Here is a 25067-nt window from a genome sequence, read left to right as displayed (position 1 = left end):
AGACATTGAAATAATGATTAATATAAAAATAATTAAATACATTTAATCCACAAGTAAATCAACTGCAAAGGAAGTTACCTCACACCTCCCCTCTGCTATAGCTGTTTCTTCCCAATGGAATGGATGGGTCAACAGGTTGAATGAGTCAGTTTCCCAGCTGAAAAATCTGAGGAAGCGTGCACTCCGCAACAAGGCAAATACAAATCAGCTAAACAGAGCTTCAGGGCATCTACTTTTGCTCAAGAATCTTGAACTTCTGCTTGGTTAAGTGGGTGAAAACTGGGAGTCAAAGATGAACTGTGGGCCCGTGAGTGTACGACCCACCCCAATGTGTGAAACGCCTGTCTCTCAGACCTCAGAAGACTGTTCTCTCCTCCAATGTAGTATGCTATACTGTTCTCTGAATCTGTTTCACATGTGGAATTACTGCCAGCTCCTCGTCTAGCCACGTGCATCCTTTATTAGAGGTGAAGGCTAGTTTTAATCAGAGTGGATTTGTTTAACTGATGCTGGCCAATCACATTATTGGCCTTCTACTGAAGCAACCAACCAATGAACATTGTGGTTAGCAATCAGCTGGGTACCACAGTTGTTATAATTTGCTGGCAGCATGAAGTTGGCAGCTTAATGAAATATTGAAATCCCTGCACCATCGTACTTAACCACTTTGTATTCTAGAGCTGAGCCTGTGGGTCTAATCTCTGACCTGTGCTTTACACTGATTGTGGTTCCTCACAGGGAGCAGAGGCTCACGAATACACCCGTTCAATTTAGCTGAGCATTTGCATTGCTGAACCTTACCAGATTGTCCATAAAACTTATTAGTCAAGTGCTATTAAACAGATGACAAGATTCAGTTATTGATCCAGAATGATTCACAAATCTAGTTCTTACAGCCACCAAAGGGTTTGGTATGGAAGAAATGTTTTGTGTCACGTTTAAATTGCAGCCATCAGCCTGACAGCAGCATATCAAATCTATATGTAGTGAGTAGTATCAAATCCAGCCAGGCAGCACTCCAATATCCCACATGGTTTCCACTGTAATTCTCTTGATGAGGACAGAGCTCTGGGCACACACAAAGCTTCTCTCTCAGTGATTCCAATTTGAACTTTTAGAGATCATGTGCAAGGGAATCAACATTCTGTTGTGCATTCAAATAAGTTTCAGGTAAGGTTAAGAGATGCAAGGGATCCAAAAGGAATGCCTTTTTTTTAGCAGTTACCAATGTACATGAATATTTTTTACTTAGTGACAGACCTGAACTATGGTGGACAACCTGTAGAGAGTTGGATTTTGGTTTTCCTTGCATGGAGTCTTTTTTCACTTGCAAGGAGACTGTATTGTTAAAAAAAAAGCAGACAGTGTTTCTTTCCAAAATGAAGTAGTAAATGGCTTGAGTAGAACTTGCTATGGAAGGAATTGGTGTTAACATGCAATATATTTCGTTGAGGAAAGCTATGAGATAGGACTCAGCAGGAAAGCTGAGACTTGATGTGCTGTGTGCTATATTAAAGTTTGCTTACCTTAAGTGACTTTAAGGTTTGCCTCCCACACAGTGTGTGTCCTTTTACCTCGAGTGGGTTTTATAACGTTTGCTTGTCAGTTCAATCATTGCAATATTGACCATGTCACTGCTGATCAAAACAAACTTGGTAGCTGGCTATAATACATTATGACACTATCTAGTCCCACGCATTGAAAGCTTCTCACTGCTTTGAGTTTCAGCATTTTATCCCTTTAGCTACATCCACAGGTTAAGGATTAAGTTATGGTGGTCTTACTGAAGAATGAAATCAAATGTGAATTTTGGACGATTTGAAGAAAAGAAAAGATCTGAGGAATAAGTTAGAATATAAATTTTATTTGCCATGTTGCATGATGAACAGAAACAAAGATCATCAAAACGAATATAGAGGTCAGTGCACCTGGATTATAAAATAAAATATCTTTATTAGTCACATGTACATCGAAACACACAGTGAAATGCATCTATTGTGTAGAGTGTTCTGGGGCAGCCTGCAAGTGACGCTGTGTTTCCAGTGCCAACATAGCATACCCACTGCTTCTTAACCCATACTTCTTTGGAATGTAGGAGGAAACCAGAGCACCCGGAGGAAATCCACACAGACATGGGGAATTAACTACAGTTAATTGAGATTAAAGCCATTGCTTTCTTGATTTCAGTATCATCTGTCACTCCAGTAACATGACAATGCAGCATCTGCAACCCGGAATATTCCTTTGCTGACTACTAATTATCCATCATCCAATATTCCAAAAGCAGATTATACAATCATTCTTTCATTGCTGTTTCTGGGCAAGTCAATTGCTTGCACTTCACATTCTACATTAGTGATTAAACTTCAGAAATACTTCATTTGTTGTAGTTTGCTTGAGAACATCTGTAGGTCATGCAAAGCTGCTATATAAATATATGTTTCTACATCTTACTGCCTAGTGTTTGTTTACATAGTAGCTGGGAAATATGACAGTAGGGCCCTTCTTACATATATTCAAGAAGCATGATATTGCATCTCCAACCATGTACATTGTTATTTGTCTATTGACAAAGTGGACCATGAAACATTTAATTGAATCAAGTCCAGATGTTAACCAACAAGTTTAATTTACATGGTAAATGAATTAACAGAATGTAATTTTCCAGTGAGATGTCTATTTCCTACTATTCTTCTTGCTACATAAAGTAAGAACATACATAACCCTTCCCTAATAATTTACACGCTAACTAGAAGGCTATGTGCTTTGTTATAGGCCACCTGTGTTCATAGCTCAGCTTAGAGTTTATGTCTACCACACTATAGGGAAAACTCCCTGCCTCATTCTCTATTCTAGATTACCCATTGAGAAACACATTTCTCTTCTACAGTTTTATTAGTATTTCCCCAATTATCCACCTCAATGAATACACACTCTTTGGTTTGAAAGCTTTTGACAACTGTTCTGTTTATCAGCCAGACAGCCTGTTGGACATAAATGTGAGGAGACTATTCCACATTAATACCCAGAAATGTCAGCATCTCCCAATTTATAAATCTCTGTGTCACATGCGAAATAAAATAACTTATATTTGTAGCTCGAGAAGCTATTGTAATAACATTTAAGTTGCTTGAGTACCTTGAGAATAAATGAAAATCAAAAATCTGCAAATGCCACAAATTTGAAATAAAAAGTAAAAACAGGAAATGCTGGAAAAACATAGCACATCAGGCAGCAACTCTGGATAGGAAAAAAAGTCAGTGTTTCAGGTCATAGACCCTTTGTTAGAACTGGGAAAAAAGAAAACAAGTTACTTCTAAGTTGCAGAGTCACCTATAGAGTTAAACTTCTATAGGTAAAATTTAATTTTATGGAAACAATACAGTATATTCAGGATATTGGGGTCTCTGCAGATTATGTACAATGGTGACTTTACTGAATTCTCCAGGCTCCAGACCCAGTAGCCAGCTAGACACATGAAATCTTGGGAAATTTAGAATTTATTTTTATCAGACAATTAAAACTGAATGTAGTAGTAGAAGTTAAATTAATATTTTTCCTCCTCTCCACAATGGGAACCATTCAATTTACCCAAGAAAGAATGACTAGACATTCCACCCATGGATTACTGGATAAATGCATTTCTTTTGTTGTTAGCTGACTCACTGAAAAAGAACACTTATTTATTTAACATGACAAAAGCAGATCAATGGGAATTTATAGATAACCTTAGCTTTCCCAGAAAAACTCACCCATGATTTCTTCTTGCTGAAACTTTTATCTGCTTCCGGGCAAAATGACCCACTCATTTGAAGTCGGCAAACATCCTTTAGTAAAAGAGAAAGAGGCAATGAAAAATAGAAGCAAATAGGAAAGGAGGTAAAAGAATAATAATCGTGGGGGATGCTGATTACAAAATTAATTATCCAGAAATGGTAGAGAACGGCTAAATAAATGGTTCCTACAATGTTTGCAGGATTTTATTCCAACTCAATAACGAAGAAGCTCTACAGGAGCAGCACAGTGGTGCAGCAAGTAGCACTGATGTCTCATATCTCCGGTGACCGAGGTTTGATCCTGACTGTGGTGCTGTTTTCCCTGTGACTGCATATGTTTCCCCCATGCGCACCAGTTTCCTCCCACATCCCAAAGGCAGGCTGGTTGGTAGGTTAACTGGCCACTGCAAATTGCTCCTAGTCTAGATGGGTGTTTGGAGAATCGGGGAACAGGGATATGAGAGAAAACAGTGTTAACTCCCCATGCCAACACAACCACTACAACATTCTTACATACATCTCACATCCTACACATATTTAAAGATATCTGGTGCTGCTAACCATGCCAATCATGTACACTCATTGTACCGCATTCACTCACACCCTTTCCACTCTCTTTCAGGACAGATGGAAGACCATTCAGCCCTTTACACCTACTGTTCTGTTTGGTGAGATTATGGCTGATCTTTTAGCTCAATGCCACTTTTCTACATAAACCCCTCATCTCTTGATTCCATTAATATCCAACAATCCGTTGATCTCTGTGTTGAATATATTCAGTGACCAAGGTTACACAGATTCCGTAGGTAAGCAATTCTAAAAGGCACTACCTTCTGGGTAAAGCAGTTTATTATCATCTCTGTCCTGAGTAGATGTAAGTGTTGTTTTATTTTGAGACTGATGTTTGGTTCTCGAACTTCCAACTGAGGCAAATATCCTAACATTTACCCTGTTCTGTATGACAAAATCACCATTCAGTAATATCACCCAGCTTTGTTCCATCAGCAAACTTGGATATATGTTATACTTGATCTTTTCATTTAAATCATTGATATAGATTGTGAACAGTTTAGCCTCTATAGTATTCCATTCCTCTAGTCATGGTCTCCCAGTGTGAAAATAACCCATTTATTCCTAATCTCCAGTGTTGTTTAATAATGTCATGTCTTATACCTCATCAAGATATTATGAAAGTCCAAATGCATCACATCAACTGATCACCCTTATCTATGTGGATAATTACAGCCTCAAAAAACTTGGATATGTCCTGATGCAAGGTTTTGACCCAAAGCATCATCAATACCTTTCCCCCCACAGATGCTGTTCGACCTGCTGAGTTCCTTCAGCAGACTATTTGATGCAAAATATTTGTTTAATTTCAATGGCATTTCCTTATTTCAATATAATTTCTCCTGTTTCAATTGTTGAGGGACCCACATTAACTTTAGCTAATATTTTCCTGTTTACATTCATATGGAAGCTTTTTACAGTCCGTTTTATATGTTCCTCACCAGACTACTCTTGGATTCATCTTTCCCTTTCCACATCAGTGCCTTGGTCCTCCTTTACTGAACTCTGATTTTCTTTCAATCTTCAGATTCACTATTTTTTTTGGAACATGGTAAACCCTTCCCTGTGATCAAATACTATCGATAATTTCTTTGTTTGCTACAGCTGGGCCACTTTCCTGTTGGCAACTTTGCCTAAAAGCGATGTATTCTACTTGTAAATCATGTGTTAATTATTTAAGTGTTAGTCATTACTGGTTTACTATCATACCTTTAAATATAGTCTCATAACTACCATAGCCTGTTATTGTCTTCATGGTTTGCTTTACTCAGATTTAAGACCTGATTTCAGATTGAGCTAAATCATTGCAATGGTTATGTAAAAATACATTTGAATACAAGAGAAGGTAGCTCATAACTGTGCGCAACAGCACGCTGTAGTGGATGTGGGTCCTAGGCTCAGTCATTCAGAAGGAAGACTGCTATCGACTGAAGGGGTTGGCTGAAGCAGTCAGTGGCTGCAGTGGATTAGAGGTTATTGATGATAATATATGCTCACATCAAATCCTCCTTTTCGCATCCCACCTCTTTCTCACCCCTGATTCTCTTTTGTGGCCTCCAGTCGAATTAAACATGTGCTGCTTACCTGTCCCTTCTTTTTACTATAACATCATCCTTATGATTTTTTTGTTAATTGTAATTGCACAATAACTAACCCGGCCAGCCTACAGCAGCACGGTCTCAAGAGTCAGAGATGCAAGAAGGTGACACCCTATCACTTCATCTGACACTTGCATGTACTAGTTCAGATCCTTGCGCTTAACTATACCATCATTTCCATGCAGTTCCCACCCTTGCAATGGGGAAGCAGACTTTTGGATGAAATGTTGTGACAAGACACAGCTTAAGTTGGATTCAAAAAACCCACCGATTGATTTGAAAAAGAGTGCAAGCTTTCCTGGTGACCTACCCGGTAATTTGCCTTTCAATAAACAGTGCCAGAAACAATGGAACTTGCCAGTTACTTCTTTTCTAACTAGCCAAAAGACATTTGTTCCTTGTACAAAAAGTGCTGAGTAAAAAATCAAAGCAAAGTAATTAATAGGATATGACACATTAGGGGATGTCCTGAGGACATGATGTTGGTTTATAAATGGAAGTTTCAACACAATAAAATGATTTGAACCCAGTTTGTTTCAGAACCTTCACGGTCATCAAGGCACAGATCCTTAAATGTCTCCGGAAACTGAACCTAATTTTAACGGAAATATTTTGACAATCTTTGCTGTTCACCCCTTGAATTATCTACATATAAGCCTCTAAATTGTAGTTGTTAGTATGTAGTATACTGTGCATGTGTGTGTGCGTGCATCTGAGTATGTGTGTGAGTGAGTGAATGTGGGGGGACATTAACCTGAAATGGTATTCTATATTTCATAATGTTATGAAAGCAAGGTCAGTTTTTGATTCACATTATTTGCAAAAGGTTTTTGTTTTGATTCATCCTTGTTGGAATTAAGTAACCTTAGCTGGCTTTGTACACGTACATAAGTATTGGGAGCATGTACTCTTTTACTCACTGCATGCAAGATTCATTTAAAACTGAATCTTTAAATTCACTGTGGGATTATGTGCATTGTCAGAAAGACCCAGCATTTATCATTGCCCCAGTTGCCTAGATGCCCTTGAGAAAATTGTGGTGAGTGTTTCACTTAAATTGTTGCAGTGAATGTGGTGAAGGTACTCTAATAGTGCTGTTATATGTTTCATCATTTGGTCCAGTGGCAGTGAAGGAACAATGATATACATCGAAGCCAAGACAGGAAATGACTTGTAGGAGAACTTCAAGGTGCTAGTGTTTCCATAAAATTGTATTTCTAAGCAGTGGAAGTTGTATATATGTGAGGCGCTGGTGCAGAAGCCTTGTTGAGTTTCTACAGTGCATTTCATGGATAACAAGCATTACAGCCATCGTACACTGATTCTGGTGGGAGTGGATAATAAAGGAGGTGGATTAAATGTGAGAATATCAGAACTAGGAGCAGAAGCATGTCCCCTTGAGCCTGCTCTGCCATTTAATCATTAGCTTTAACTCATCTTTTGCGCCTGATCCTAATAAAGGAGATGTGAGGGGCAAGTTTTTTACACAGAGTGGTGAGTGCCTGGAATGCCCTGCTGGAGGTGGGAGTGGAGGCAAATAAGATAGGGGTGTTTAAGAGGGTCTTAGATAGGCACATGAATGTGCAGAGAATGGAGAGATCTGGACATTGTGTAGGCAGAAGGGATTAGATTAGATTAGTTAGGCATTTAATTACTAGTTTAATTAGTCTGGTACAACATTGTGGACCGAAGGGCCTGTTCCTGTACTGTACTATTCTATGTTCTAACATTCCCATGTAGTTCAAATGTCTGTCTCAGCTTTCAAACGACTCAGTCTTTACAACTCCCTGGAGTAGAAAATTTTAACCATTCACAACCCTTCAAGGAAAGAAATTTCTCCTCAACACAGTTCTAAATGGTGACCCTTTATCCTGACACTGTAGCTTCCAGTACTAGATTCCCCCACCAAGAGAAACATCCTTAAAACATCTATCCTGTTGGGCTTGGTATCATGCAGTTTTCTTAACATCACCACACATTCATCTATTTCAGAGAATAAAGGCAAGATCTGTTTAATGTTTCCTTTATACCTGGAATTAACCGGCTATATCTTCCCTGTGTTGTTTCCCCAAGTAAGTGTGTTTTTCCCTTAATACAGAGACTAAAGCTGTGTGCAGTACTCCAGGTGTGGTCTCACCAATGCAGTTGTATCAGGATTTTACAGGCCTTATACTCCATCTCATTTGTAATAAAGGAGAACATTTCATTTGCTTTCTCAATGACTTGCTATACCTTCATGCTAACAGACTCTCTGCATTTCTGTTCTTCCTGCCATTTCGCACTTCTTGACATAGCTCCACAAACAGAATTGCAGAACATTGCTTTTTTTTGTAGTACTGTGTGGTCAAAGATCAATTGAATCCAAGGTAAATCATATTGGTGACTAATTCAGGGTCAGGCTATGCTAATTGTGAAATTTGATTGGCCACTTGCAGTCATGATCAACTCACACCACCCCAGTGCATGTCAGGAATGTACCTGCTGGCAGCATTCCTATTGGAACATTGTCGGGAAACGTGGACCACTTTGTGCTGGGAGCATCTGACTTTGTTCTCTCCTGGGAGAACATAGTCTTAAAATATAGTATTAACTTAGGGGACCTGGAGGTAAATGAAAAACTGACTTGAATCCTAGATTCTCCTTGCACTACACAATCCTCCAAAACTCACAATTTTCAATTTGCTCCTCCCATCATGCAGCAATTTGCACCATCTCCCTGATATTCTATTCCCTCAAGCACCTTTGTTACTGCTTCTGATGTCACTCAGACCCTGATGCCAGCTTCCAGCCACCTCTTCCTTCAACCATGGTGCTGACCTCACGAATCCCTCCTTCCCCAGTGCTGCCGGCTAATCTGATCATAATAACACATCCTGGGCTTCTATGCCCACTTCACCCACACCTCTGCTGGCCTTAGGCCCACCAAAGCCTTACTTGACTTTTTGAGTCCAGCTTTGAGAGGGATGTACCAAGCAGGCTTGGCCATAGCTGAATTGTAAGGTGGCATCGATACCATTCCAGCGTTCTGGATGCTTTGCAAGTTCCAGGCAATTAGACCATCTCCCACCCTGCTGTCCTTTCATTTAACCCATTAGTGTTCTTTACTTTGCTTAAATGTGTTGGCAAAAATTGGAGATAATATATAATTTCCTCAAAATTGCAGACTTCTTGTGTTCTTCTCAAAACTTACTTTTCCATTTTGTATCATTAGCAAACCTGGATGCAATGCATTCATTCCTCTCATTAATGTTGAATATCAGTAGCTGAAGATCCAACACTGATTACTATGGCACACTGTTAATTGTAGTTTACTAACCTGAAAATGACCCATTTATTTTAATCAACTCTCATGTCAGTTAACTAACCCTCTGTCCAGGCTAGTACATTACCCTCAATGAAATAAGCCCTTTATCTTGTGGTGTAACTTTTATTGAATGCTTTCTGGAAATCCAAAAACACTTCATCGGCAGATTCCTCTTTTATCAACTAGCTAGTTACGTCCTCAAAGTGCTCCATTATATATATCAGACATAATTTCCTTTTCATGTATGATGTTGACTTTGCCTGACTGTATAATACTTTCATAATTACTCTGTTAGTACCTCCTTAATAATGGACCAGTGTGTTTCCCTGACAATGGATATCAGGCTAACTGGCTGAAATTCTCTCTCTCTCTCTCTCTCTCTCTCTCTCTCTCTCTCTCTCTCTCTCTCTCTCTCTCTCGCTCTGAATATCAATGGCACTTTTGCAGCTTTCAGGATCTAAAAGATGCGAGGGATTTGTTATTCACATTTGTTTACCAAGGTCTTTTTTGTCAAGTGGTAATGTTGAAGTTTTATCTTCCCTTTTGCCCCTTAATTCTTGATATTCTTTGTATGCTGCCATTATCTACTACCACATTGTTTCTACCATTTCCTTATATTGCATGTTTAATTTCTCAGCTTCTTGTGGACCAGTGCCTACTTTTACCACTCTCTTCTTTTAACTGCCAATTGGGAGGACAAGGGCTGATAATGTCCCAAAGAAGTGAACAACTTATTTTGATTGCTATGCCATATAATTTCTTAAGATGGGGTGAAAAAAATCCTGTTGAATGGTGCTGGCACAGTGGTTAAGTCACCAGATGCCTGAAGTAACAATCCACAAATACCACCATGACAGCTGTGAAATTTAAATTCAGCCAATAATCCTAAATTTGGATAAACACCAACTAACCTTAATAACAGTGACCACAAAAGCAACAACTGGATTGTTGTAACAACACATCTGATTCACTGCTGTTCTTCTTGGGAGGACACCTGCCATCCTTACCTGGGTCTGTTCTGTATATAGTATATAAATGCCCTCTCAAATGGCTAGCAAACCACTCAGTTACTCATCACCACCTTCTCAAGGGAAGTTATAAATGGGCAATAAATATTAGCCTTTCTTGAAATGCCTAGATAAAGGAAAAGAATAAATGATATAAACCTTCAGTACACTGGGCCTTCCAGGGATTCACACATGCTCCAAGTAAGGATTTTCCTGGTCAACATTCCTTTACCAGCACAATGAGTCCATAAGCTTCTGTCACACACCTAATGAAGCAAGACAACAGATTTTGGAGCTAGGTAAGAAGGCTTGATTCTTTCACAGATTGCTGTAATGTCAAGTATTGCAGAGGAGTGCTTTCTTACTGGGTACAAGATCCAAAGGATCCCGAGCTCCAAGGGTCTTGTTTCAAACTATCCAGGGGTTTTGGGCCACTTGATCAAGACCAGATAGCTGCTTGTGAGGAACACAGAAGATGCTGAGTTCTGACTGATTCACTTTGCGAGCAGAATCCATTGCCCATCTCATTATTACAAGGCCAAACAGTTCTACCACCCAGCTGCAAGAATGAATCTTCCGAAGCTGCAGCACCTGTAGTCCAAGAAATGTCTTCATCAGTTTAGTATGCAGGAATGAAATGTTTACTTATTAAATATGTAATAAATATACATCAAGAATAACAAATAGGTAAGAATGGTTTTGCAAATACAATTTAATCATAGAGTTCAGAAACACTCAGAAATCTCTTGATATTGCTGTGCCAGTTTTCAGTTTTGTTTGAATATTGCTGATAAGGTTACAGCAGACTGATTATCATCTTTCTGCTTTTGCTTATTTTGATGGGAAGAGCTCTGTATTCTTCATTTATCTCTTCGATTTGCTAAGCTACTACTGGAAACCACAATGCCAGACATTGTTTGAGCCAGCAAAAGAAAGAAAAATTACTTCTGACACGCAATAAAAGTTAAAGTTTTTGAAGACATTAGCCTTGATTGTGCTGACGCATTTCCAGTGGTTCAATGGAGAACCATTGACTCTTTGCATGTGGGTATTAGCACACTCCAGACTTCTGTACCTGCACTCTGCACCACAGACTGTGCTAGAGGCCAGATGCAGGTGTGTCTTGTCTAATGCTTGACCTCCTTAATCATTGAATCCAGGGACATAATGTCCTTAGCTGAGCGGGTAAATACATATTTGATCTGTCTGTTCAGCGTTACACCAGCCATTGCTGGTGCAGTCCACATTTGAATAACGTTACTGACAATTAAAAAGGGAAGTATGCTAAGCTTTTTTGTTTATGTTTATTTCCCTGTGTATTTATATTTCAATTATTTGACCAAAATTTAATGTTTTAAATAAATTTAATGTTTTCATTCTTCACAAGAATTTTTAATTTTTGTTCATGATTAAATGTTTGTGGAACTGAGGCTGCAATGATAATTGGTAATTGGTTTATTATTATCACATGTACTGAGATACAGAGAAAAGCTTTTGTTTGCATGCCATCCAGACAGATCATAAGTATAACGCGGTAGTACAAAAGAAAAATAAGAATGCAGTATTAAGCGTTACAGGTACAGAAAAACTGCAGTGCAGGTAGAAAAATAAAATGCAAGGCCATGCCAAGGTTGACTGAGAGATCAAGAGTTCATCTTTATCATATAAAGGTCAATACCCTTGTAAGAGCGAGATAGAAGCTGTCCTTGAGCTTGGTGGTACATGTTCTCAAGCATTTGTATCTTCTGCCCAATGGGAGGGGGGAGTAGAGAAAATGACCAGGGTGGGAAGCATCCTTGGTTATGTTGGCTGCTTCCCCAAGGCAGAGGAAAGTATAGACAGAGTCAATAGAGGGGAGGCTGGTTTTCCTGGTAGACTGGGCTGTGTTCACAAATCCTCTGCAATTTCTTGCAGTCTTAGACAGAATAGTTGCTGTACCAAGCTGTGATGCATCCAGAGAGGATGCTTTCTCTGGTGCATCTGTAAAAATTGGTGAAGGTCATCAGGGACATGCTGAATTTCTTTAGCCTTCTGAGGAACTAGAGGTGCTGGTGTGCTTTTTTGCCCATAGCATCCACATGGCTGAACCAGGACAAATTGTTGGTGATGTTTACACCCAGGAACTTGAAACTCTCAACCATCTCCACCTCAGCATCATTGATACAGACAGGGTCATGTTCTCTGAAGTACTGAAGTCAATGACCAGCTCCTTCATTTTGCTGACATTGAGACAGAGTTTTTTGTCTTGACATCATGCCACTAGACTCTCTATTACCTTCCCGTACTTCATCTCGGTGTTGTTTGAGGTTTGGCCCACTACAATGGTGTCATCTGCAAATCCGTCGATGGAGTTAGAGCAGAAGCTGGCCACAGTGTCCTAAGTGTATAGAGAATAAGGTAAGGGGCTGAGGAAGCATGGCCCCGTCATTGAGGATAATCATGGAGGAGGTGTTGCTGCCTATCCCTACTGATTGCGGTCTATTGCTCAGAAAGTCAAGGTTCCAGTTGCAGAGGCAGGTGCCGAGTCCCAGGAGTTTGGAGATGAGTTTGTTTGGAATTAAGGTATTAAAGGCGGAGCTATAGTCAATAAATAGGGGTCCAATGTAGGTGTCTTGGTTATCCGGATATCCCAGAGATGATGTAGGGCCAGGGAGATGGGGTCCTCCATGAAACTGTTTCAGCAGTAGGCAAATTGCTGCAGGTAGAGGTTGTCTGTGAGATTGGAGTTGATGTGGGCCATGACCAGCCTCTCAAAGCACTTCATGATGATGGATATCAGAGCCACCGGGCGGTAGTCATTAAGGCACATTACCTTACTTTTCTTTGGCAGAAGTATGTTAGTGATCTTCGTAAAGCAGGTGGGGTTCTCAGATTCGAATAGGAAGATGTTAAAGATGTCTGCTAATACTCCTGCCAGCTGATTCGTGCAAAGTCTGAGGACACAGCCGAGGACTCCATCCGGGCCAGTCGCTTTCTGCGGGTTCACTCTCAGTAAGGCTGATCTACGATGGTGACAGTGGGTACAGGTGTGTCGGAAGTTGTCAGGATGGGTGGTGTCATATCATTGACCTTCTGTTCAAAACGTACATAGAATGCATTGAGTTCATTGGGAAAGGATACATTGTTGTCAGCCATACTGCCCGACTTCATCTTTGCAGTCTGTTACAGCATGCAAGCCTTGCCACAACTAACAGATGGCCTGGGACTCTAGTTTGGTCTGGTATTGCCTCTTGGCATCCCTGATAACTTTACAAAGGTCATACCTAGATTTCCTGTATAGGTCAGGGTCACCTGATTTGAACGCTTCAGACTTGGACTTCAGTGGGGAGTGGATCTCTAAGTTTATCCGTGGTTTCCAGCTGGGGAACACCCAGTTGACCTCTTTGGTACACATTTCTCAATACACTTGCTGATGAAGTCTGTGACGGCGGTGGCATACTCATTCAGATTAGCCACTGAGTCCTTGAATGTGGACCAGTCCACTGACTCAAAGCAGATGGCATCATATATGACCTAGCTCATTCAGTGCTGAAAGGGATTAATCAGCATGATTTCAGTTTCATTGATTTGTGCCATTGGAAATAAAAAAGAAGCTAGAAATTGCATTTCAGGTAGAAATGTGTGTTAAAACAGCACTAAAGGATAGACCCAGGTCAGCTTCTAACAGTTCTGCAGGATATACACTAGGAAGGGGATGACTTTCATCTGCATATGATACACGAGGCCTGATTCCATTGCAGGCAGGCACAAAAAGTACAAATTTGCCTCTGAGATCTTCCAGCAAAATAGGACGGGTTCTCATTGGAAAACACCTCTTTAAGTAGTGGGGCAGATTCAGTTCACCTAATACTAGGAGTGGTGCAACAGACAAGATGGTGTCTATTTCACCAATCCGAGCTTCTCTGATCCTTAATTGAACATCATGGTAGTGGATGAAAAACACTATGATGCTGGAGGAACACAGCAGGCCAGGCAGCATCTGTAGAGAAAGGTGTTCAACATTTTGGGTTAGGACCCTTCTTCGGGACTGAAGATAAGAAAAGGAGTAGCCCAATATATAGGAGAGAAAAGCAGAGCAGTGATAAGTGGACAAAAGAGGGGAAGCAGGGTGGGCACAAGGTGGTGATAGGTAGATGCAGGTAAGAGACAGTGATAGGCAGGTGCGGGAGAGGAGAGGAGAGGAGAGCAGATCCACCAGGGGATGGGTCAAAGGTAAGGAGAGAAAGGAAAAAAAGGGGTAGAAAATGTAGTGGAAGTGGAAACTCAGGGAAGTCCTCAGAGTGATTGGGTTTTCCTTCCTGGAACCTGCAAAATGTGAATACTATGAGTGGATTAGAGGAAAAAAACATCATTTTCTTCCATGACTGACTCTATAATAGCAGTCAGATAAAAATAGTCTCTTCAAGCTTCATTCAAGTAAGCTGTATTTCTTTCAGTAAGACCACCTTTTCTCATTGGTGCCCTTGCTGTTTCCCTGTCACATGTGCACTCTCCAATGTTCCAACAGCAACATCAAATATCCACTGCATTCTGATCAGCTTGACTGCTTGCATCCCCAACCTCAGAGTCTAGGCATAAAGCACTCAAAAATGTTCATGTTTTATGTGCACACTATGTGTTGATCAGGTTTAGTAATCAGTTTTACTACAATTCAACTCTATACCACATTAAAGAAAAAACATGCACTACTTTATTAAATTTCTAGGCCAATGCTTTCATGGTATGCTCCTTAGATCACATCAAATTAATTACAATATGCAGTGTGATCACTTTGGCCTGCTCTGCTGCTGTTTGGGAAAGCTATGACAATTGGTATGTCAAAACACCGGGCCTGTTGAGGGAATTGAACCAATGATTGTTCATGCAGGAATACTAGTGCACAGCTTCTTCTAATAGCTCTAGCTACAAGTGAGGGAATTGGATGGGAAGGAACAAAACCATAAATCTCACAGACAATTCCCCAGCACCAGTTTGATGGGGGAATTGCTAGGCAAATATTTAGTAACGTTTAACCCTCAACAAAATGTTGAAATATATACTCTTATGTAAGTAAATTCCATTAACTATAAATGTTCAAATTTCTGTGTGGTTGCATAAAAGATAGAAGCTTGAATAGTAACTGGTCTACTTGTAGAACAAATTAGTTTTTGAACAGCAGCAATTTTACACGCTATTAGTTGATCTAGTTTGGGTCAGTGAAGAGTGAAAATGATTGTAATTAAGCTGAATTCTTTCAGTTTAATGGTAAATAGTGTATATTTTCAGTTAACTCTGATCAGCAAGTGTAATGTCATTGAAATCATGCTGCAGGGATAACTCAGCTTGAGCAGGAGGTAATGCAATGTTAAATTTCACAGTCACGATGCAACCGGGTACTTTACAACCATCAATTAAAATTGTTGGTTTACTCAACTTACTTTCTAACATTAGCAGCTATTTTATTTGACCACAGATCTGATAAACATATTAGTTGTGATGTCTTATATAATATGCGTGTTTAGCTCATATATAAATTATAAATGAAAATCTATCTTCAATCATTTGGTATTTTCTCCCCAACATTTCCTTCCCCTTTGGCTGTTCCTTCAATTTTATTATCTAGAACATAAAACAATCATGTAAAAAAATGACTGCATGTGGTTTCAAAATTTGTGGCTTTTTCTGTGGCAGGAGATTGTTGGAAATTTGCTTATTTAAAATCAAATCAAATATTACTTGCATTTTTACTATAAATCATCTTTTTTTTTTATCTTTAAAGATCCTGAATTTGCACACCTTGGTGCCCTGAAACCATTGACAGGTTAGTACAGATGCAAGCACATCAGAGAGTCATTTACATGAACAAGACTATCTTTGATCAGTCTGATTATGCCATGTGATTCCCCATTTGATTTTTCTTTCTTTAACTCAGTGTGTGAGTTTGAAATGGGAGGACCTGAGGGAATCATTGAATCAAAGCAAATCGTGCAGGAAGGCAAGGCCAGTCCCACAGAGGCAGTTGATTGTAAATGGTTCATTCGAGCTCCACCAAAATCCAAGGTCAGTGTTGTGCCTGGAATAAACATATTTATAAGTATTAGAAGAAATTGTCTGTCTATAATTCATTTGTTATAGTAATACAATATCTTTGGCTGTGGTATCCCTGTTCCATGATTTTACTCTTTAAATTTTTGGTCAAGGTCACAAACTCAAAATCATCCATTCTGTGATTTTTGATTGTGGAGCTTGTGTGATAGAATATTACCTCTCAAAGGGAATATATATTTAAATGCTCTTTCCAAAATACTTTACTGTTAAAGAAACAAGCAATATACATTGATATATATTTATGATATTAACACATTCTGCCTTGTGCAATGATGATTAACACTTACAGCTAACACATTTGTTAATATGTTTTCTGAGCTCACAGTAACTTGAGAAAATGAAACATGAATTTCCAAACAATGGGAAATGGCTGGAGAAATCATGAGCAAGGGAAAATTGCAGCTATTCCAAGAATAAGATGTCTGTGGTATAAGTGTGAATGAAGTAATATGATAAAAAGACATCATTCACATATTTTAGTATTTGTGCATATTAAATACAATGTAAATCTGGATGTTTAACTCAGTTTTATGTGGAATTTATTGATAAATTGTGGATGTTCTATTCTCTGTGTTACTAAAATTATTGAAACTCCAAATGTTGGATATTTTCTGACAAGTGTTAAAATCTCTAGGAATTTCCTCAACTTTGCTTTGCTGGAAAACAAAGTTAATCATATACAGAGAGTAGCCATCACTTCTCTGGCAAAGTTAAAGTAGGACACTGGGAGCAGCTCTGAGGAATTTCCCAGGAAATTACTTTTCTGCTTATTCTAACATCCACTTTGATGTTTAGATCTCCAAAGCTGATTTTAGTGGTGACCCAATAACCAAGAATTTTTTTCACCACTTTCTAACCAGATGTTCGTAGATTATTTGTGTTACAACCAATCTGCAGTTAATCATTTCTGTCAATTCAATAACTGCCAGGTACTTTGTAAAAGTTACAAATTATACATAAAGGAAAGGTGAAACGTGGCAGTGCCTATAAGAAATAAAAGCAGAAAACTCAAAATAGAATTCAGCAGGTCAAACAGCATTATGGAGAAAAGGAGAGTCATTCTTTCAGGTCACTAACCAATATGTGTTTGAACATCTGTATGACAGATGCAATGTGGTGCAGAAATGGAGGTCTGAGGACCAGATTGAATGTATTTTCTTTGTTGAAGATGTGAAGTACATCTTTTGGGACATAGCATTGAAAATGGAAATGCTTTTGGAAGGAAAGAAACCTTATTTAGGGGTTCAAATATATTTTTAATTTTAGTTCCTGTGTATAAAACAGGAGGTATAGTAAATAATTCTGAAGATAAAATAGAACCTGAAGGAAAATTACATAGGAATTGCATAGGCATTACCATCCAAGTTAATTTTCTCTATCTGATCCTCACTCCTATGTCCACTAAACTCCTGAGTATCTACTTCACTAACTGGTCCTTGTGCAAGCCAGTATGGATCTACTTCATCAGACACTGTCCCTCTTCCATTGAAATCTACAGTCATCAACCACTTTGTCAAAAACATATTGAGGTCTTTTTTGTTCCTGCAGTTGCCCTACCTCCAAACTCTTTTTCCTCTCCAAAGTCCTTGAAAAACAATGCTGTCTCCCTAACTGAGCTCATCTTTAAAACACGTCCATGTTTAAAACTCATATTCCATTATCTTTCTTTAGGTGCTTATTCTCAAAGTCTGTTATATTTGGCAGGTGATATTATCCAGGAAGGGGCATCAGAGTTGATTCTGATTAGCACCATTTCATATTCATAGGCAAAAGTAATATTCATCTGAAGCCATGGAAACAGGAGACAAGAATCTAAGCTGATTTGTTCCTTCTCTACCTGAAACACATTGCAGTTAAATCAAGTATTTTTCTTTTCTACCTTTTCCTTCAAGTGTAGACTGAGACAAGTGGACAAAGGTTATGGGCATAGAAATTATTTGATGCTTCAGGATGTTCAGCCCAGCATTAGTCCTTAATGTGTGTTAATTTGAATATATCTATGTACTGTTATAGTGAGTTCATCTTGGGTATATTATTGCGTTACAGTGGAGACACAAGAGACTACAGATGCTGGAATCTGGAGTAACAGACAATCTGCTGGAAGAACTCAGCGGGTCAAGCAGCATCTGTGGGAGGAAGGGAATTGTTGTCAAAATCCTATATCAGGGTTTCAATCCAAAACGTCGACAATTACTTTCCTCCCACAGATGCTGCTTGACCTGCTGAGTTCTTTCAGCAGATTGTTTGTTGCTTATTGCACGGCAATGTTGGCCACAATGTTCTGAGAGAAGGAATAACTTACACCACCGGACACATCTTCCCTTCCTCTCTCCTTTCAGCCTTCTGAAGAGACTATTCCTTCCTCTGCTTTTTCATCTTCACCACTACACATTCCTCTTTCAATGGCTCTCTCTCATGCAACCAGAGGAGATGCATTGTCTAGGCCCTATGCTATTCCTAAAACTCTTTGACTCGTTTCTTATCTCTTTTCTTTTAAAATGCTCTTTCGAGCCTCCCACTCCTGATACCAGTACTGACATCCCTTCTATGTCTTGATGTAAGATATAGTTCAATGATCGTTCCCGTGAAGCACCTTGGACACGTCACTTATACTAAAGGAACTACATAAAGGTACCTGCCGATTTACCTCCACCCTTCCTGTTACCTAGGACCCCAAACACTCATTCTGGATGAAACAGGAATTCACTCTTTCCAGTTTGCTGTACTGCCTTTAGTGCTCATGGTGCATTCTTTTCTAGATTAGGGAGACCAAATGCAGAACGGGTGATCACCTTGTAGATCACTTCCACTCAGTCCACAAAGGGGACCTCAAGCTTCTAGCTGACTGTCACTTCCCTCTGTTCCTCTCACCACAGGTCTCCATCCCACTCCCGCTCTGACCTCTCTGACTATACTTCTTGCAGACTTGCAATAATGCCCTCACTGAACTTAAGGGAAAACACATCAGCTTCTGACTTGACATGTTACAGCCTTCAGGAGTCAGCTCTGAACTCAGCAGTTTCAGATAATCAGACATTCCAGTCTCAGATATCACGTTTTAAGAATTCAGTTTGTTTACCTTTCTCTACTCTTCTTCCATTTCATGTTTAATTTGTATCCAGCTTACACCTTCACCACCTACTCTTCAGATCTCCAGCCTATCACAGCCTTCCCTTTTGTTCTTTCTGCCCATCCCCCCATTCTCTGCAACCTAAAACTTGTTTCATCTGTAGCTTTTCCCAATTTTGATAAAAGACCATCACCCTGAAAAATTAACTCTGTTTCTCTCACCCCAAATGTTACTTGCCCTGCCAAATGTATCCAGCATTTTCTAATTTCATTGCCGATTTTCAGCATCTGCAGCATTTTGCACTTGGATTAGTTTTATGAAAACACCTTTAACATTAATGTCTCAGGTGTTTTCACAGGAGTGATTATCAAACAAATTTTTACACCAAGGTACAGGAGGGTCTATTAGGACAGTAAGTAAAGGGGGACATTTTAGAGAGCAGCCTGATGGAGAAGAAATGAGGAAAGAGTCAAAGAGTTTTTGGAGGGAAATGTTTTTGGTTTGTAAGGCCAAAGCAACTAAAAATACAGGTGTCAGTAGCAAAACTCAGGATCTGGAAGGGTCCAGCATTGGGGAGCACATGGATTGTGAAGTACTGTAGGTTTTTTTTTAGTGAGGTGTTGATTACAGTAAAAGGAAGGTGCAGCTCCATAGTGAAAGGATTTGGAGTTGAGGATGAGAATTTTAAAGTTGAGGCATTGCCAGACTAGCAATTGAGATCAGATGAGATGCAAGTTGGCTGGAAATATGAGAACAGGAATGCGCTGTCATTCTTAAATGCTTCTGAGACCTTCAGCATGGATTCAGGACTGCAAAGGCATGACCTTCTTGAACCTTTGTTGCTGCTCAACTATTTCCAAAGCTGCAGCCTGAATGCACCATCCCCTAATATCTATACTTCCTGACAATATAGAAGGAGGCTATTCACCCCATCAAGTCTGTGCCAGCCCACATGGCAGCTCCATTAATCCCCTTCCCCCCACTTGATTCCCTTATGTGACCATTACCTCTCCTCTGAATCTCCACATACGCACCAGAGGTAATTCAGATCAGCTAATTAACCTACCAGACAGCATAAATTTGAGATGTTGGGGGAAAAATATCTGGAGAAAACACACATGCACACTCACAGGGAAAATGTGTACACTCCAGACAGACACCAGTGGTTAGAATTGAACTTTATTCCCTAGAGCAGTGAGGCAGCAGTTCTACCTGCTGTGTCACTCTGCCACCCGTCTGCCAAATAAGTGTTCCATGGGCATTTGAGAGATTTAAATATCTACTTCAATTCCATGGATGAGGAAGATTGCTCAATAATCACAGAACAAACTGCTATAAAATAAAAAGACAAAATGAGAAATTGGGACCACACTATCTCAATCAGCATTTGGCAGAGATAAGGGAGGTTTGTTTTGAAGTAGGGTTCCACACAACTCATTAACTACTCTTTTTCAGTTGCTGATTTGTCTTCCGTGCTTTACCGGGAATTTCATTGTTTTCCACCATTCATTGCTTTCCTTTCATTCATTGCCAAATGCACCTGCTTCATTTGATTAAAGTGATTCGAAAGCTCAAAATTTGCTCACTATATTCAAATTCAATTGTTCACATCACCTTTTGCAGAGAAACCAAGTAATTACTTTTGAGCAAGCAGGCTCAGATTAAGGATTTATTTGGCACCGAGCACAGAATGAAATTGAGGCCCAACAGAATCCCTCACCGTTATTAAATGACCAAATCCATCACATAGTCAAGCAGGAAATAAGAGTACTACAAATTAATACGTTGTGGAATATAGAAATAACTAAGAATGAAATGTACATTAATGAATTAGTATTTAAAACTAAATGCAAACTGCAATGTATGTGAATTAACCTTGTCCAATTTAGTGGATTAGCATTAACATGATCCAATTCAGTGTATTAACATTAACCATATACAGAGAATATCACAATGTGCAAGTTCAATGTATGGAAGCTGACTATATATACCCAACTTGTGAAGGCTGTCTATGTATAAATTCAGTATATGAAGTTTAATACATGAGGCTGGGTGTGCTGTGGCATATGACTCAACTTCTGGCACCCCAAACCTCTTCACCACCTGCAAAATACAAGACAGGGCTATGACAGAATACTCTTTGCTTGCCTCCATGAGTGCAAATCCAACAGTCAAGAAGCTCAAAAGTGTCTAGGACAAGGCAGCCATATAATTGGCACCCAATTAATCACCTTAAAATATTATTCCCTTCACCATTAACTCATCTAGGCTTTTTTGAGAACACATTTTAAATAGATAAGGACACCGAGAACAACACCACTGCCTGCAGGTTTACCTCTGAGTCACATGCCTCTCAGTCTTTGAAATATATTGTTCATTGCATTGTCATTACCAGGTCTAAATCCTAGAAATCCCCATGCAAAAGCACTGAGGGAGTATCTTCACCAGGACTACAGCGGATTCAAGAAGGTAAATCATGGTCAACTATTCAGTGGCAATTAGCGCTGAGCAGTAAATGTTGGCCGTGGCCCCATATCCTTAAATAAAGGAATAATAATGAGTAAATCATGAGTAAATGTTGATTATATGCATGATAGTATGTAACGTTCACAATGTGCAAGTTCAGTGTATGGAAGCTGACTATATATATCCAACTTGTGAAGGCTGTCTATGTATAAATTCAGTATATGAAGTTTAATCCATGTCAAGTATCTGGATAAAATCTTGAATCTATCCACCTGACTTTCCATTGTTGTCCTTCAACCATTGATTTAGTTTGCAGCTGAATTATTCAATTAAATTTGAATAGGGGCCTCGTGATTACAATAAAATCAGTCTGTTAAGGAGACAGGAGTCCAAATCAATTTCTCAGAGTTTATTGAGCAGAAAATCCAGTAGGCATAGCCCACTCAAAAGAAACTACGGGTAGTGGGAAAAAATGGTCTTGAAGAGGAAAATTTATACAAGCAATTGAAATTAGCCAATGAAATTTAATGCTGAAGAATGTCACACTTTAGTAGGAAGAATGAGATGAGGCAATATATGATGAAGGGCACAATTCTAAAGGAAGTACAAGAACAGAGAGCTCTGTGAGTTTTTGACATAGTCATTGAAAGTGGCATGGCAAATTGAGAAAGTAGTTTAAAAAAGCATACGGATCTTGGGGTCTATAAATAGACATAGAGTATAAGAGCGAGGAAGTCATGATGTATCTTTATAAAATACTGTTCAGCTACAATTGAAGTATTGTGTCCAAATCTGGGCAGCAACCTTGAAGAAAGATGTGAAAGCTGTGGAGAAGGTGCAGAAGAGATTTATCAAAATGTTTCCAGAGAAGAGAGATTTTAGTTATGACTAACTGGAGAAGCTAAATTTGTTCTCCTTGGAATAGAGGGCAATGCAGGTAGATCTGAGAGAGGTATTTAAAATCATGAAGGAGAAAGACAGAGTAGATGGAGAGAGATTGTTCTCATTGCCAAAGGGGCCAAAAAGACAGGTTGAAAGTTATGCCAAAAGAACCAAAAGTAATGTGAGAAAAATCTTTTTTTACATATTGAATGGTTAGTGTTCAGAAAGCACTGTAAGGAGAAGTAGTAGAGGCAAACTCAAATGAAGCATTCAGAAGTGAGCTGGATAAATATCTGAAAGGAAAGAAATTGCAGGGCAGTGGTGGGGAAGCTGGACTAGTTGGATTGATCCAACTAGTCCAGCAGGAAGGAGGGCATTGGACCCACTGAGGCTATGCCCCAGCATAGCCTCAGTGGGTCCAATGCCCTCCTTCCTGCTATTCCCATTCTGTGTTGTTGTGCCTCTGAGTGCTGCTCTGTGCTTCAGCCCATTCACAAGCCACATTCCCCACTCTCTCTCTCCACCAATATAGCTGGTCTCAGGGATGGTGAACTCTGGTTTGCCTGATGTTTCAACCTGATTCCACCATGCTACGCTATTTTGTCGTTTTTACCACATTCATCTGAAATGAGCCCTGGCTCATTGAAAGGATATACCTCACATCCAGCATCTTGACTATGTGCTCACCCAGATCTTTCATCATTCTCTTTCATTCCCCCTCCCCCATCCACATACCTTTCCCCACTCACCTGGACTTGCCTATCACCCGTCAGCCTGTGCTCCTCCACCTCCCCTGATCTTCTTATTCTGGCTTCTGCCCACTTTCTTTCCAGTCCTGATGAAGGGTCTTGACCCGAACCATCGACTGTTTATTTCCCTCCATAGATGCTGTCTGACCTGCCGAGCCCTCCAGCATTTTGTGTGTGTTACTCGCATCTATTTTGTCCATTAACCATGTACAGTTCAATATTGAATGTTTAAATTACACACCTCAGTGTGTCAACAATGGTGGCTTGTAGTTTAGCATGTGAATGAATTTTGGACTAAATCGAACTTAATCTAGATGCGATTCCCATCCACCTGTGTTCACCTGGGCCAGATGCAGAGGGCTAGGTGAACTGATTACCTGTAGCCAAGATGCCGACAGTAAGGTATAAAATGGCCTTAGTGGGGAGGAGACCTATGTCAACATTCTGCTGAGGTTCTGCCCTGGGAACCCTGGCATCTTTTGACAGTCAAAAACTATTAAAATTGCTTAAATAATTTGGAGAATAGCAGTTATATAAATGACTAAAGCATATTATTTAGTACATTAAGGGTGAATAAAAACACTAATAGTAAAATAAGTAAAAATAAATGAACTTGTTTATCTTTTCCAATTTTAAAGGGTTGGGAATGTCGAGTTGTTTAAACGAGGAGTTTGTTTCAATGCCACATGGCCTCCAGCTTAAGTGAGATGTAGTTACCAGGTATGGCTGAATGCTAGCAGTTCCCTTTGAAACCAGTGGCCACAGCAAGTTCACTTTGGTCCATTAGCTACATACAACTGAATGTATGAATTTAGGGCTAGATTTTGCTGGAAAACACTTTCCTATGTAAGTCCATGGAAGCTTGGGATTTCCAGGCAAGTATGCAGAAACATAAAGGTCCCAAATTTCCTGAAAGGTATACATTAAGGCTTTGCTTCACTGTTGGTATCTTCATGAAGTCCAGTGGTAATATGCCATTTCCATGCAATTCCCCAGCACTTACTCCTGGAAATCTGTAGGATGAACTTGCATCAGGTTAGAATTGGTGCAGGGTTGGTTAATGTTCATTTTAGGTGAGTTTCAAGTAATTTACATTTTTTTTCAATTATTTATATTTACTTAAATATTTTAATAGTTATTTTTATATGTTCTAAAAGTTTTTGAATGTTTTTATATGTTTCTGAATGACAGAGCCATTCTTCAAATATGAGATAGTTTTAACAGGTGCTAAGCCTGGAGATTGGCTTAACGAGCTGTGAAAGTTTTTTCAGCATTTTTCTGGGATGTTCATAGCTCACTACATGATGTTACATACATCTAAAAGACCCTTGAACTCAGAGGCTCACAAGCCAGCTTGAAGTCAGCTTTTTGAGGAAGTTGCTTCTTGTCAGTCTGCTGAAGATAAGTGGTCACTTTCATGAGGTTGTGAGGACGTACTGGGCCATCAACAGTTCAGATTTGTGTATTGTCTATACACTTCTCTGTATGCAAATGTGAATATATCATGAAGAAAATCTCACATTTAGTGCAGTAATCAGCCAAGCACAAATCAGTGTGT

The 25067-nt window shown here is 39.4% G+C and overlaps 1 protein-coding gene across 1 annotated transcript in view; it reads left to right on the top strand.

The window, feature by feature from the left end:
- neto1l (neuropilin (NRP) and tolloid (TLL)-like 1, like) overlaps positions 1 to 25067 on the top strand; it is a 153353-nt gene that overhangs the window by 83058 nt on the left and 45228 nt on the right. Inside the window, exons 5-6 of the mRNA XM_052023084.1 lie at positions 16014 to 16055; positions 16167 to 16294. Coding sequence (XP_051879044.1) covers positions 16014 to 16055; positions 16167 to 16294 — 170 coding nt within the window. The remainder of the gene's footprint in view (positions 1 to 16013; positions 16056 to 16166; positions 16295 to 25067) is intronic.

This window comes from Pristis pectinata, chromosome 9, assembly GCF_009764475.1.
Source record: "Pristis pectinata isolate sPriPec2 chromosome 9, sPriPec2.1.pri, whole genome shotgun sequence".
Classification (NCBI taxonomy): domain Eukaryota; kingdom Metazoa; phylum Chordata; class Chondrichthyes; order Rhinopristiformes; family Pristidae; genus Pristis; species Pristis pectinata.
Note: the sequence above shows the minus strand (reverse complement) of the source record. Positions and strands in the feature narration are given on the sequence as shown.